Source organism: Crocuta crocuta, unplaced genomic scaffold (assembly GCF_008692635.1).
Source record: "Crocuta crocuta isolate KB4526 unplaced genomic scaffold, BGI_CrCroc_1.0 scaffold289, whole genome shotgun sequence".
Classification (NCBI taxonomy): domain Eukaryota; kingdom Metazoa; phylum Chordata; class Mammalia; order Carnivora; family Hyaenidae; genus Crocuta; species Crocuta crocuta.
In genome coordinates, this window is record NW_027533264.1 from 814,497 (window position 1) to 829,664 (window position 15,168).

Sequence of the window (15,168 nt, forward strand, 5' to 3'; positions counted from 1 at the left end):
TTTCCCCAAGACAAAAGTCAGGAAACTTACTTTCTCAACCTCCCTTAAAACCAGGGCTCACGGGCACCTGGGTGGCTCAGTCAGTTGAGCATCCGACTCTTGATCTCAGATCAGGGCATGATCTCACAATTTGTGAGTTCAAGCCCCATGTCCCCATGTCGGGCTCTGCATGAACAGCGTGGGGCCTGCTTGAGATTCTCCTCTCTCTCTGCCCCTCCCCCGTGTGCATGTACACACGCTCTCCCTCTCTCAAAATAAATAAATAAGTTTATATTTATTTATTCAGACATATATTCTTCTCATAAGATACATCTGCCTAAGACTTTGATTCAAAAGTCAGCAGTATAAAGCAGCAGATGCCAAGTAGAATGTATCTCTTAGTAATGTATTTTAATTCTATCTTGGTTTTAATTCTATAGGATACTGTTTTTTATAATATTTATATAGATTTAAAAGATTTACTATTCCAAAAAAGAGGTGAGAAAACTGGATTAAATACACACACGGATGGGGACACACACCCTCACTTAAATTTTATTATTGTTATTATTATTTTTAATGTTTTATTTATTTCTGAAAGAGAGAGGCAGCATGAGTAGGGGAGGGTGAGAGAGAGAAGGAGACACAGAATCAGAAGCAGGCTCCAAGCTAGCTGTCAGCACAGAGCTTGACATGGGGCTCGAATCCACGAACCGTGAGATCATGACCTGAGCCGAAGTCGGATGCTTAACCGACTGAGCCACCCAGGTGGCCCCCACACACCCTCACTTAAATACTGATTTATAAGAGACTCTTTACTGCATCTCAAGCCTCTAAATCCTGTTCCTCCCTTTTAAAGTATGTTCTTTAAAATTTCTTTTAGGAGAGTCTTTTGGTGGCAAACTAATTTTGTATCTGAAGACTTATTTTTATCTTTAAAGATATTTTTGCTGAGTGTACAATTCTAAGATGACTATTTACACTGAGCACCTTTAAGATTCCATTAGATTTGATCATAATCAACTTTGTATTCTGACTTCTTTGTTACTGCCAACAGTTCTGTGAAGCTCAATCTGTGAATTGTGTTTTTCTCAATTCTGGAATCTTTGAGCCTCCATCCTATTGTTTTTCTCTCTTTCTAAAGCTCTGTCTAGCTACATATTAGAGTTTCTTATTCTTTATCATTAACTCTTAACCTCTTTCACATAGTTTCCATTTCTTTTTCTTTCTTGCACCCCATTCCCTCCACTATTTGCTACATTCTGGATATTTCTTCACATATTTCTTCAATATTCAGCTTTGTGTAATCTGCTATTGAATCCTTTCACTGAGGTTTTGTAGGGTCTCTTGTCCTTTACTCATAATCTCAATCCCTTTTATTTCTCTAAACATACTAAGGGGCGCCTGGGTGGCTCAATCGGTTGAGTGGCTGACTTCGGCTCAGGTCATGATCTCACAGTTCATAGGTTCGAGCCCTGCGTCGGGCTCTGTGCTGACTGACAGCTCAGAGCCTGGAGCCTTTTTCAGATTCTGTATCTCCCTCTCTCAATGACCTTCCCCTGCTCACGCTGTCTCTCTCTCTCAGAAATAAAACATTAAAAGAATTTTTTATTAACATACTAAATATGCTTCTTCTATATGTTGTATTTGAGCTGAAAATTCCAGTATCTTCAGCCTTAAAGGGTCTGATTCTGCTTCTTTGTTTCCTTCCTCATCTAACTCTAGCCCATAATTACTAGTTTCCCAGTTGGGTTTGTGTTATGACTATGATCTCCTATTTTGGGGGGCTTTATCTAGAAGTTTTCTGACACTTAAAATCACTCTAGAGAAGACTGAATTTGCTTCTTCCCAAGGGCCTAAGAGCACTTAAAACCATGTATTTTTAAAAATTTTTTTTATTGAGAGAGAAAGAACGAGTGAGCGAGTGGGCACACATGCTAGCATGGGAGGAGCAGAGAGAGGGAGAGGGAGAGAGAGAATCCCAAACAGGCTCCAAGCTCACCACATGGAGCTCTAATATAGGGCTCAAACTCACAAAGTGTGAGATCATGACCTGAGCCATAATCAAGAGTTGGATGCTTAATCAACTTGAACCACTCAGGCCTCATATTTCATTTATTATTTCATAAATATTTTTTCAACCTATAAAAATAATTGATGAAATACTGATTGCACAACATTTCTTTTTAAATTTCAGAGAGAGAGAGAGAGAGAGAGAGAGAGAGAGAGAGAGACAGCATGCGCGGGGGAGGGTCAGAGAGAAAGGGAAACAGATTCTGAAGCAGGCACCAGGCTCTGAGCTAGCTGTCAGCACAGAGTCCAACGTGAGGTTCAAACCCACAAACCATGTGACCATAACCTGAGCCGAAGTCAGACGCTCAACCGACTGAGCCACCCAGGCACCCCTACAATATTTGTTTTTTAAAGGTTTTTATTTTTTTGAGAGAGAGAGGGGGCACAAGTAGGGTAAGGGCAGAGAGAGAGAGAGAGAGACAGGAGAAGTCCAAGCAGGCTCTGCACTGACACAGCACAGAGCTTGATGTGGGGTCAAACTTACAAACTGTGAGATCATGAACTGAATTGAAATCAAGAATCAGACACAACTCATTGCACAACCTAGGCACCCCTGTACAACACTTTTTCAAGAAGTTACTAGGATATAAACTGCAGAAATGATAAGGAAAAACTCAGCAGAAGGACTGGCAGGCTATGAATGTACACAGAGCTCTGAGGTTTACAGAAGCAGAGCTACTAGCATGTCAGATCAGAATGTACCTACTATATACCTTCGCAAAATAAAATGACAGAACTACTATAAAACAAGGTAAGTAGAGACAGTAAATAGGAAAGAGTTTTGCCTATTACTCTACCTGTAATAAAAGTTAAAAAAAACTTTATTCAAAACTGAAAATCAAATAATGAAAGCATTATATTACAGTATTTAATTGTATGCTACATACTAAGTGTATTTATTAATATTAGGTGGTGTATGAAATGAAAGGGAATAAGAAGGAAAGCAAGGTAACTGCCACTGCTTACAGCACAAAAATAATGGACATGCTCTAAAAGAAACAGAGAACATAGGGTAATTTTATTAAGATAAAGGTAACAAAAATAAAATCCAACCTATGTCCATCTATATCTAACTATCTTTATACTACAGAGTCAGTGACTTTAAAAATGAGTATTATATTGGGGTGCCTGGGTGGCTCAGTCAGTTGGGGCATGTGACTTTGATTCAGGTCATGATCTCATGACATGTGGGTTTGAGCCCCATGTTGGGCTCTGTGCTGACAGCTCAGAGCCTGGAGCCTATATTGGCCTTTGTGTCTCCCGCTCTCTGCCTCTCCCCTGTTCAGACTCTGTCTCTGTCTCTCTCAAAAATAAATAAATAATTTTTTAAAATGGGCAAGGGGCACCTGGGTGGCTCAGTTGTTTAAACGTCCAACTTTGGCTCAGGTCATGATCTCACAGTTTATGGGTTTGAACCCCATGTCGGGCTCTTTGCTAATAGCTCAGAGCCTGAAGCCTGCTTTGGATTCTGTGTCTCCCTTTCTTTCTGCCCCTCCCCTGCTCACACTCTGTCTCAAAATAAATAAACATTAAAAAAAAAAAAGTTTAGTTCTAAAGACATGTAAAAAGAGAAGACTGTAGCTACACTGAGTGGGAGTCAACAGTGTGAGGCTTCTTAAGTTTTAGTGGTTCTTTTCCTCCACAAATGTGTGAACGTGTTTACTGGTGATAGGAAAAGAATGAGTAATGAGAGAGGCTGCCAAGGTTACGCTTTTACAAATATGTAAGGTCCTTAATAAGAGAAGTCAAAGATCCCTAATTCATTGGTAGGAATTATCCTTTGAGAGCTGGTGAAACAAGTGAAATATTAAGGACAGGAGTAGACGGGCCCAACTGCATTCATCTACCTACCTTTAATTCATAGGATTAAATTTAGAGCCATGGTCTAAATTTAAGTTTGTCTGATGGTCCAAATTTTCTTTAAGTTTTCTATTGGGAGTAAGGGAAGGTGGAGGAAGGACAAGGGTGGTTGAAAGAAGATGAGGGCCTGAAAACCAATGTTTAAGACTGAAAGCTGAGGAGACTAAGCAGGAGATGGCTTATGGAAAGGATTACTTGATAGTTCTGGGAGCTCAGTGAATCAGAACCAGTCTCATACTGCACTACACTAAAGATGTAGAGATTCAAGTATCTGTATTTAGCAAAAAATGGGTGTTTTGTGGCCTTGAATAAATTGATTCAAGGAAAAGTGCTAAAGCCAGTCCAAAAGGGTTGACTAGTGCATAAAGAAAAGGGTAGGGCGAGGAGACTATGAAAGGAAAAAAAGGAAGGGAAGAGTTCACCATGTTATATTCTGGATAAAACAAAACATAAAAAATTATTTTTATTTAAGTAGGCTTTATGCCCAGTGTGGAGCCCAATGCAAGACGTGAACTCCTGACCCTGAGATCAAGACCTAAGTCAAGATCCAAGAGTCGGACACCTGAGTCAGCCAGACACCCCAAAACACAAAAAATTTAATATACAGCTCAGCTCAACAAGACAGGAGAATCCCTAAATGCTTGAAGATGAGGCCTCAGGACCTGGATGGTAAAAGGCTAATAAGCTCTCCCTGTGAAAAGTTCAGAAATATGAAGAGTTCTCTCCAAGGGGCACCTGGCTGGCTCTGTTGGTAGAGCATGCAACTCTTAAGTCTTTTTTTTTAATGTTTTTTATTTATTTCTGAGAGAGAGAGAGAGAGAGAGCGAGCACACACGTGCAGGGAAGACACAGAATCTGAAGCAGGCTCCAGGTTCTGAGCTAGCTGTCAGCACAGAGCCCGAAGCGGGGCTCGAGCCCACAAACCGTGAGATCATGACCAGAGCCGAAGTGGGACGCTTAATCGACTGAGCCACCCAGGCGCCCCTAGATGCAACTCTTGAGTTTGGGGTTGGGGGTTTGAGCCCCATGTTGAGTGCAAAGATTACTTTAAAAAATAAATAAAAATTTAAAAAAAAGAAAGAGCTGTCTTCATTCTTTAAATAGGAACTAAAAAAACTGCACTATTATCATTATCCGCTGTCTTTTAAAAGCATGAAGAAACTAACCATCTATCAGGATATAAATGGAAATAAGAGACTGGAATTTCAGACCAGTTCGTTGGTGGACCTAAAGGATTTACACTTTCTACTCACAACAGGAAGCCCTAGGTTAGGTATTAACATTTTAAGACCATCAGTTAAAGACCCTGTGATGTTTCCTATGTGTTTCTTTTTAGGCATTCTATCTGGCTAAGGAAGGTTCTTTCTTTACCAATTTGGACAAGACTTTTCATCATGCATGAATGAATGCAGAACGTTATATAATGCTTTCTTTCTTTTTTACATTTACTGAGATGATCATATAGTTTTCCTTTAATCTCTTAATGTGGTTGTATTTCTAACATTAAATCAATCTTGCATTCCTGGCATAACAGATACATCCAAAATTGGTTCTGTAATCCCTCGTCTTTTAAGAATTGTATCTGTATTATAAATCAGAGTATCATGTAGGTATCTTTGTCAGCATCAAGGTGGTATCAGAATCTCATTAAATGAGTGGGGAGTTTTTTTCTTCATTTTCAATTCTCTGGAAGGTTATAAATTACTGGTTAAGATTGACGTGATTTCCTATATGAATTTTGATAGAATTTGCTAAGTGAAGTTATTTGGGCTTTCTGGAAAGAGTTTTTTAACTACAGATTCAATTTATATAAAAGGAACAGAATTACTGAAGTTTTCTTTTTTTTAGTATACTTTAGCAAGTTCTATTTCTAGGAATTTGTCCATTTAAACCTAACTTGCATTCAATGGAATAAAGTTATTTGTAATATTTTTACCTTTTAGTGCTGCCTATGCCTACTACATCTGCTATAATGTCTTCTTTCTTCATTATGGATACTGGTTTTCTAAGTTAATTTCTTTCTTAATATTATAAATACATCGAAGAGCTAACTTTTGGCTTTGTTTTCTGCTTCATTTCTGTTAACCTTTATTATCTTTTCTTTACTATGTCCTTGCAAATACTTTGCTATTCTTTCTCTGACTTCCTGAGAGAAATGTTTACTTCATTTCTTGCTTTCTCTAACACAGCATTTAAGGATATATATTATCTGCTATCAAATATATGACTTGAAATGGGTGCCTGAGTGGCTCAGTTGATTAAGTGTCCGACTTTAGATTAGGTCATGGATCTCATGGTTCGTGAGTTTAAGCCTCGCATTGGGCTCTGTCCTGACAGCTCAGAGCCTGGAACCTGCTTCAGATTCTGTGTGTGTGTGTCTCTCTCTCTCTGCCCCTCCCATGCACTCTCTAAATTAAAGAAACATTAAAAATTTTTTAAAAAATATTACTTGAGGTTACTTCTATAAATTTTGAAATATGGTATTTTTATCTTTTAGTTCAAAATATTTTCCCATTACCACTGTGATATTTTTCTTTCACTGACTAGAAACTAAATTTTCTCAAAACCTAACAGGGTTTTGTTTTTTTAATCATCTTTTATTTTAAAAATTGGTTGTTTGTGGCTTGATCAACTTGATTTCAATTCTCCAAAATTGGTGTTACTTTATGACACAGATAATGGCAGAAAATTTTATTTAAATAAATGTTTCATATATGTTCAAAATTTTTGATTTTCAGAGTAACTGGATTCATAGTTCCATACCAAACATTATAGGTGGAATTTGTTAATGTGTTATTCAAATCATTCAAATGTCTTTGCTTATTTTTTTCTTCTACTTTTTGAATCAGTTACTGAAGGAGATCTATTAAAATCTTCCACTATTGTGGTAAATATAACATTTCTCCCTACAGTTGTCAGTTTTTGTGTTGCATATATTTTTATGGTAGAACAGATTTTTTTTTTTTTAATGTTTTATTTATTTCTGAGAGAGAGAGAGACAGCGTGAGAAGGGGAGGGTCAGAGAGAGAGAGAGGGAGATACAGAATCCGGAGCAGGCAGCTCTGAGCTAGCTGTCAGCACAGAGCCCAATGCAGGGCTTAAACCCACGAACCGTGAGATCATGACCTGAGCACAATTTGGCCACTTAACCGACTGAGCCACCCAGGCGTCCCAAAACAGATTTTTAAAATAAATCCCTTTTCCCTCTTTTCACTTTAAGGATCATGACCAATAATCTTGTTTCTTATATTCAAATTTACCTGTTTTTTGGTAGAGATTGGGCACAGTACATCTTGAAAGGCATGTTTCCTGGTCACTAGTTGAAAGCTAACTTATAACATGCTTTAAACTGCAGTTTTCTATAACTAATCCCTTAAAAAGGAAAATACTAAAGTTCTCAATTTATTGTTCTTAAAATACCTCATCCATTAAAAATCAAAAGGCTTACCAATACTTTCAAGTTTCCAAAGGACTCTTAAATAACAATTTTTACTGCTGCTACTGCCTACTGTGTACCAGGCATTGCGTTTTCAAAGACTAATGCAATCATCCCAACAGACTTATGAGGTTTTAGGTCTATAGTTTTTACAAAGGTAGTAAATAGGAAAGTAACAGAAACCTGAGGCCTACTACTATTCATCACCAAATGTCAAATAAATGCCTTCAACAAAAGAGATCCTCTTCACCAAAATGGGTATCTCTTTCAGTGTGCGCACCAAACATCCAAGATTGGCTTCATTTAAGTACCTTGTACTTCTGTCTCAATTCTTCTGTGTCTTCTTTTTCTACTTCTAGGACACGGCGCCGTTCGGTAGCATCTTCAGCATAATCGAGCTTCACAAAAATAGATATAATTAGTCTTAATTCCTAAAGAACCCCCAATTAGCTATTAAAAAGTCATTTGTACAACTACACTATTGCATGAAAATGAAAAACTTCAGCTATCTTTTGATTTATTGTCACCCCACAGAGAAATATGTGTGCCAAATAGCTAATTAATCCTTTCATGCTGGTGGTTCCCAACAGGCACATTTTTTGATAATTACAGACTTGACTTTACCGTTCAATGCCAAAGAATTAGGAGTAAATGGAGAAAAGATTTTAGGCAATGAAAACAAGGTATCACAGATGACAGCTGTACACAGGGGCAAAGCTTCAACCATAGCAAACGTGTTTAGAGTTGAACAACAATGGCTAATGAAATGAGCACCAGGGTCTGGGCTTTAAGTCTGATCTTGCTTTGTGGTACAACCCTGGACAAAACATTCAGCTTTGTGGAGCGCCCAGGTAGCTCAGTCAGTTAGGCATCCAACTCTTGATTTCAGCTTGGGACATGAGATTGAGCCCTGCGTAGGGCTCAGTGCTGAGCTTGGGGTTCTCTCCCTTCCTCTCCCTCTGCCTCTCCCCTGCTTGCAAGCACTCTCTTCTCTCTCTCAAAATAAAATACAAAACAAAACAAACCCTAAAAACCGAGAAAACAAAAAACAACATCCAACTTCTTTATGCCCCTGTTAAAATAGGGGAATTATCTGTCATCTACCTGTCTCAAAGGCAGCACCAAGTGAGAATGTAAAACGGTGGGTGGGGGGGTCACCTGGGTGGCTCGGTCAATTAAGCATCTGAATCTTGGTTTCAGCTCAGGTCATGATCTCACAGTTTCATGGGTTCAAATCCCACATCTGGCTCTGTACTGCCAGGGCAGAGACTGCTTGGGGTTCTCTCTCTCCTTCTCTCTGTCCCTCCCCCAGTTGCGCTGTCTCTTTCTCTCAAAATCAATGAATAAGTTTTTTAAAAATTTAAATACATATATATTAAGTTTATATTTTAGAGAGAGCACATGAGTGGGGAAGGGGTCAGAGGGAAAGAGAATTTTTATTTATTTTTTGAAGGTTTATTTTGAGAGAAAGAGTACAAATGGGGGAGGGTCAGAGAGAGAGAGGGAGACAGAGAATCTAAAGCAGGCTCTGCACTGACCAGCAGGGAGCCCGATGTGGGGCTCGAACTCACAACCTGTGAGACCATGACCTGAGCTGAAGTCGGACACTTAACCAACTGAGCCACCCAAGTGCCATGAGAAATTTTTTTTTAAGTTTATTTACTTATTTTGAGAGAGAAAGCACACGTGTTGAGCGGGGAGAGGCAGAGAGAGAATCCCAAGCAGGCTCCACACATAGCAGGGAGCCTGATGCAGGGCTCGAATTCAGTAACCGTGAGATCATGACCTGAGCTGAAATCAAGAGTCAGACGTTTAACAGACTGAGCCACCCAGGAGCCCCTAATGAGAGAGAATTTTAAGCAGGCTCCGTGCTCTGTGCTGAGCCCATGACTCTGGGATCATGACCTGAGCTAAAATCAAGAGTCAGACGTTCAACCAACTGAGCCACTGACGTGCCCCAGAAAGTAAAAAATATTTTTAAATTATCAAAGAAAAATATTAAAACTACATTCTATCTAATAAATGTATTCTTGCATTAGCATATGAATTTAGAATTAATATCAATGAATACAACATTAAAAAAATAAACTAATGAGGTCAATTTACCTCCATTTCCATGCGACCCATGCCCATGACATCATACTTGACAACAATCGGAATGGGATCCGTTCTCCCTGTAACAGGAACACATTATCAAGGTAAGAAGCAAAGCTAAGCTAACAGTTCACTGTATACATTGGGTTTGGGTGGTTAGAGATCTTGCCTTGGAGTGCAGAGACCAGAAAGCTACAGTGAACCAAACACAAGCCATTCTCACAGCTTACGACCAAACCTACCTCTCCCAGTTTAAGCCCAACTAATCACCTTGGCTGACGTTCCAGGTGGAAATAATTCGAGATAACTATGGCAAAATTAAATAAGTAATGCAAAGCACTTCTAAGCAATGGCACCAGGAGATTTAAAATCAAAAACCTTAGAAACTGCTTTTTAAAAAGACCTCCAAATAACTTTCCATTAAGAATCACTTCACTCTTACTGTCCACTGACATCCCCCCACACACACTTTTAAAACTAGTAATAAATAACTCAAATGACATGCTTAAATAAAAAAACAAGCACAGTTTCAAACCTGATACAGAAAAACTCCATAATGGCAACTCAGCATTTTCAATATTTTTTTGTTTTCAAAAGATGCTTTACATTTAACTGGGACTATGAAAAATTTTTAAATAAAAAGCAACAGTTAGTTGCCCTTAGGGACAAAGAATTTTACTTTTAAACTGGTGCTCTGAGGTCCCATTTTCCAGAGTGGATTTAACACTGGCTGTAGCAATCGGTAAGCTGTGAAAAGGACTAGTTGCGAAGAAAATTGACTTTTAACTAATCAATCTATGCTGGAGATTTTTTTTTAATGTATATTTAATCCACTCATAACCAGCCAAACAAAGCAAAATGGGGCAGACAAGCACTTTACTACCACAGCTGTTTTACATCACAACTTGCGCTTTTTATTGTGATGTAAGCCCACTGAAAAGAGGACTTACCTTATCTGTTGCACACCTTTAGTGAAAAAACACAATGTTTACTTCCCTCATCATTTCACTCAGGCTGGTGTAAACAATTGTTTTTTTGTTTGTTTTGTGTTTTTGTTGTTGTTATACACACATATGTATTATACCTTTGGGCTAAAAGAGGAGTTTTGTCAGGCTAAATCTGAGGTATTACCAAAACCAATTAAAAATAAATAAATGCTCTATTCATGAGTGGAGGTCCTGGAGAGAAAAAAGAAGAAACTATTCTCAAAGTGACTGGCAACCACTTATATCCAGTTACTCCATATTTGTGTGTAATTTTTGTATTTAAAACATAATGAAAAACAAATTCAGGATTTACTTATCACCAATATCTCATTATTGTTTTTAAACAATAAATAAGGAGATAATTAAGAATAATTAACACAGTGAAAGTTGAAGTTAATAAAGATCATTTCATGCCAGAAAAAAAAAAGAGAGAAAAAAGTTCTAAAATACAGCCTTCTTTTAGATACTATTAAAGACTGCCAGTTAAAATGAAAATGCATGACTACCTTATGCCCAATGGTATAATAAATAAGCAGTGACTGCAATCTTTAGCAAAAGGACCAAATTAAAGACAGGTTATAAAAATGACTTCCTAGGTGCAATATCACTTTCATAACGTCTCAATCAGGGATTTACTGGTAAAATACACAAATGGTCCAATGAAAGAATTGAAAAGAAATGTCAAAGAAATTTCCTTTTTTGTTTTGTTTGGTTTGGTTTAGTCTGCCAGAATTTGTTTTGCAAGAATCAAGAAAGTTTTGGCACAGATTTCATTACCTCTGTAAACCCCTGTTTATAAACTCTGCATTAGTACTTTTGCCTCCTAAGGCAGTCAAAGTTTGTTTTAATTTATTTATAAATTGCAGTAGCAAGTGCTAGTGCCCATTACGTTGTGGGGAAATCAAGTTTTTGACAGTATTAGAATTTAATGTTTTAACTGATTTTTTTGGCAGTTCTAACACAAACAGATACATCCCTTCTTAACAGTACCCTTTAATGAACAAGGATCAGACAAGTTGCATAAGGAAAGGAAAGGAAAATGAAAAAGACCAAGCAGAAGGATGAAGGCTACAACAGAGAAAGTAAGCCTAACATATTGGTGCACTGATGACAAAAGGAGTAATTCAGTCTGAAAATAAAAAATTACCACTGCTAAGTTTACCATCACCACAACAAGTCCAGGATCATAATGCTGTAAAAAAGAAACACCATCTGTTAGGCAGAAACCATGAGGGCAGGAAACAGGCCTTCTAGCAGGCAGATAAGGAGGGGTAAAGTAACGTATTGGTTTGTCCCTCCCCCAATTTCAGCTGCAGACAGAGGAAGGACACTTCCAGCTCCAGCAGTTGTTTTCACATTGGTCTGACAGGGGTGTGAGATTTTTGCGCTGTTACTTGAGAATATGTCCAACCTCCTCTTTAATAATGCATGGGGGGAGGGGGAGTGTGTTACAGTGAGAACTTGCTCTAGCTTCCAATCTCTCACTTAACTATTCATTCTGGTAAATCTGTATTCAGGGCCCAACTTGAGACTTCTCCTTGAAGAAATAACATCAAAGACAGATCAACTGGACTGTGATCAAGTCATTTCCTTTAGTAAAAGAACTCTAAGAGGATTTGTGGGTTGGGAGGGGAATCATCAAGACCTTGTTAAAAAAATATAAAAAGTTAAGAGGTCTGGAAAATAACCTTGTACACTAAGTGCTTAGAAAACTGTGCATTAGAGTTCTGTTATGAATGAATAAAACCCTTCCAGCAGCTTCCCTCAGAAATTTGTTTTCTTTTAATGAAGCGTTCCCAGGCTTGCCAACATCTTTCTGCATACAACAAAGCCAAGCTTTGGAGACCAGGAACTCCAGAAAGTGGCATCAAAATGGCTGTCACATTTACAATTAATCCCCTCAGAGGTAACTCATCACAGAAAATAAACGGTCTGGCTTTAAAAATAATCTGAAGGTACTGAAAGAACATTGTTTGGTGACAGGGAGGAACTACACTTAACTGCTGAATCATTATCCTGCACATCTAAAACTATATAATACTATATGTTAATTACACTTCAATTAAAAAATATATACAGGGGCGCCTGGCTGGTTCAGTCAGTGAAGCATGAAACTCAATCTTGGGGTCCTGAGTCCAACCCCCACAATGGGCATAGAGCTTACTTACAAAAAATATGTATACATATATGTGACGACGACAACAACAATAACAACAACAAAACCCAAAACAAAAAAACAGTCTGAAGATGACTTTACTGTCTGGGCCAAGCAGCAATTTCTTTCCATTATTAAAAAGGCTCCAAACCAAGGAAAAAAATCCTAGTGGAAAAAACAAAATTCCTCTCTATTCATTCGTGATTAATGACAAATCCTATCATAAAGAACACCATCATGGAACACCTGAGTAACAACTTAGAGGGATGACTTCAAAAGGTGAGTAGCAACCAAATGTTTGCTGATAGGATATTCTCTAGAAAACTCAATTTCTTTTTTAAAATAATTGAACTAGGGGTTCTACTGGCTGGTTGAGTTGGTAAAGCATGTGACTCTTGATCTCAAGGGTTTAAGTCCCTGCCCCATGTTGGGTATAGAGGTTACTTAAAAATAAAATCTTTAAAAAATAAAATAAATTGAACTAAATCTATGTTCCCTACTCTGTTTCCTTTAAAGGAGAAAATATTTAAGATCCATTAAATTAATATTTTGTTATTTATTTCACTCTAAAGGAGGCAACTTCAACCAGAACACTAAATATTTTCCATAAAAGAAACTGTCCTCCTCAGTCAAAGATCAATAAATACCATGACTGTGATCCAGCCAACTGGAGAAGGGAGGCAAAACAAAAACAAAAAACAAACAACCTACCAGATCTAGAAATATGCCCATACCAATGTATTCATATGATGGGAAAAAAATTTATATTCCTATTTTCTAAATCAAAACTTTAAAACGTGCACATATACATCTCTTGCTAATATGTGCGCCTGGGTGACTCAGTTGGTTAAGCATCCAACTCTTGATTTCGGCTCAGGTCATGATCTCAGGGTCCTGGGATACAGCCCTGCGTTGGACTCTGTGCTGAAAGCATAAAGCTTGCTTCGGATTCTCTCTCTATTCCCCTCTCTGCCCCTCCCTCGCTTGCACTCTCTAATAAACTTTTTAAAAATGTGAAGCTATTACGACTTATCATAACTAAAGAGAGAGAATAAGGCCAAATACAAAAATTCAGATTGTCTATAGTCTCCTTGTTTCTTAGAATAATCTCTCATGAATCACTTTTGATTTTATGATAGTTAAAGATAACACTAATCTACAAAACTGGCCCAAAGAATTGGACTGAAGAGAAATACTTTTTTGAGAAACACTATTTTTAAAGAGAAAAACTCCAGTAGGAGAACAATTGAGAAGAAAATATTAAAGAACAACCATAATTTGGTAATCAGTCACACTTCATAATCAGAAGACACAGGATTTTCCTACAGGAACAAATTAGAAATGAAGAAGATTCCAAAGTGATTAAAATACTAGTTGGATAGTCAAGAGATACAAGAACACATCAATTTCTTTCTGCTGCCATTCCCCTAAGATTCATTCAACAACAAATATTCGTTACAAGTATTTGTTGAATTGCTACTACACTGTTGGAAGGCATTGAGCATATGGCAATGTTCAACACAGAGTCCTAAACCCCATTAATTACTATAATTAGACAAAATAATCTTACCAACTTAAACTTCTGGCATGGGGGTAGGGAACAGAACATTTATGGAGCCAATATATATATCTGAAAATGCTTAAAAATATTGGGGTGCCTGGGTGACTCAGTTGGTTAAGGTCTGACTTCGGCTCAGGTTATGATCTTGTGGTTTACGGGCTTGAGCCCCCTGTTGGGCTCTGTGCTATCAGCTCAGAGCCTGGATCCTGCTTTGTGGATTCTGTTTCCCTTTCTCTCTGCCCCTCCTCCTATGCTCATACCCTCTCTCTCTCTCTCTCAAAAATAAATGAAACATTAAAAATATATATCTTGTCTTAAGATGTCTACAATGGTTTTTAAAGACTGATCCTAATAAAGCAGAAATAAAAGCCATCAAAAAGTCACAATAATCTCTTTCAAAGGCCACCATACTGATAAAGACCAAGAACCTGACCTCTTTATTTCTTACTTTAAGCAACTCAAATACACGTAAACATTTTCTGATTTGTGAAACTATTCAAAATAGGACTCTAGGGGCACCTGGGTGGCTCAGTTGGTTAAGTGTATTGTATGACTCTTGGTTTCAATCCAGGTCATGATCTCATAGTTCTCAGGCTCTGTGCTGACAGCTGACAGCGAGGAGCCTGCTTGGGATTCTATCTTTCTGCCCCTTCCATGCTTTCTCTCTCTAAAAATAAATAAATAAACTAAAAAAAAAANTTTAAATATAATTTCATTTATTAAAACAGTGATGCATACAAACTTTCAGAAACACAGAAAAATGGTACATCTACTTCCAAGCCAAAGCTTAATTTTTGCAAACTTCTTCTGAATAGTCTTTGGTATCATAAAAAGAATGATTACTTTCAGCATCATTTAAACTATAATATGATATATGCTATCTCCCTGGAAACATGGAAACACTAACTACAAACATCAAGCATATTATTCCTACAAACTTTCTCAACAGAATTCAAATTCTCCAATACTACCGAACTAACTATATTCTTGCCACAGCCTGTTTAGTGATCTATACAACAACCAG

The 15,168-nt window shown here is 37.7% G+C and overlaps 1 protein-coding gene across 5 annotated transcripts in view; it reads right to left on the reverse strand.

The window, feature by feature from the left end:
- The window catches only part of GPATCH8 (G-patch domain containing 8), a 90,306-nt gene that overhangs the window by 29,016 nt on the left and 46,122 nt on the right, over positions 1-15,168 (reverse strand). For 4 of the 5 annotated variants that reach the window (XM_077747698.1, XM_077747697.1, XM_077747700.1 and 1 more), the window contains 2 exons: positions 9,455-9,522; positions 7,660-7,746 (listed from right to left, as the gene is read on the reverse strand). In XM_077747698.1, the coding sequence (XP_077603824.1) occupies positions 7,660-7,746; positions 9,455-9,522 (155 nt within the window). Of the gene's footprint in view, positions 1-7,659; positions 7,747-9,454; positions 9,523-11,575; positions 11,621-15,168 lie in introns of all 5 variants that reach the window. The other variant, XM_077747701.1, reaches the window with a different exon arrangement.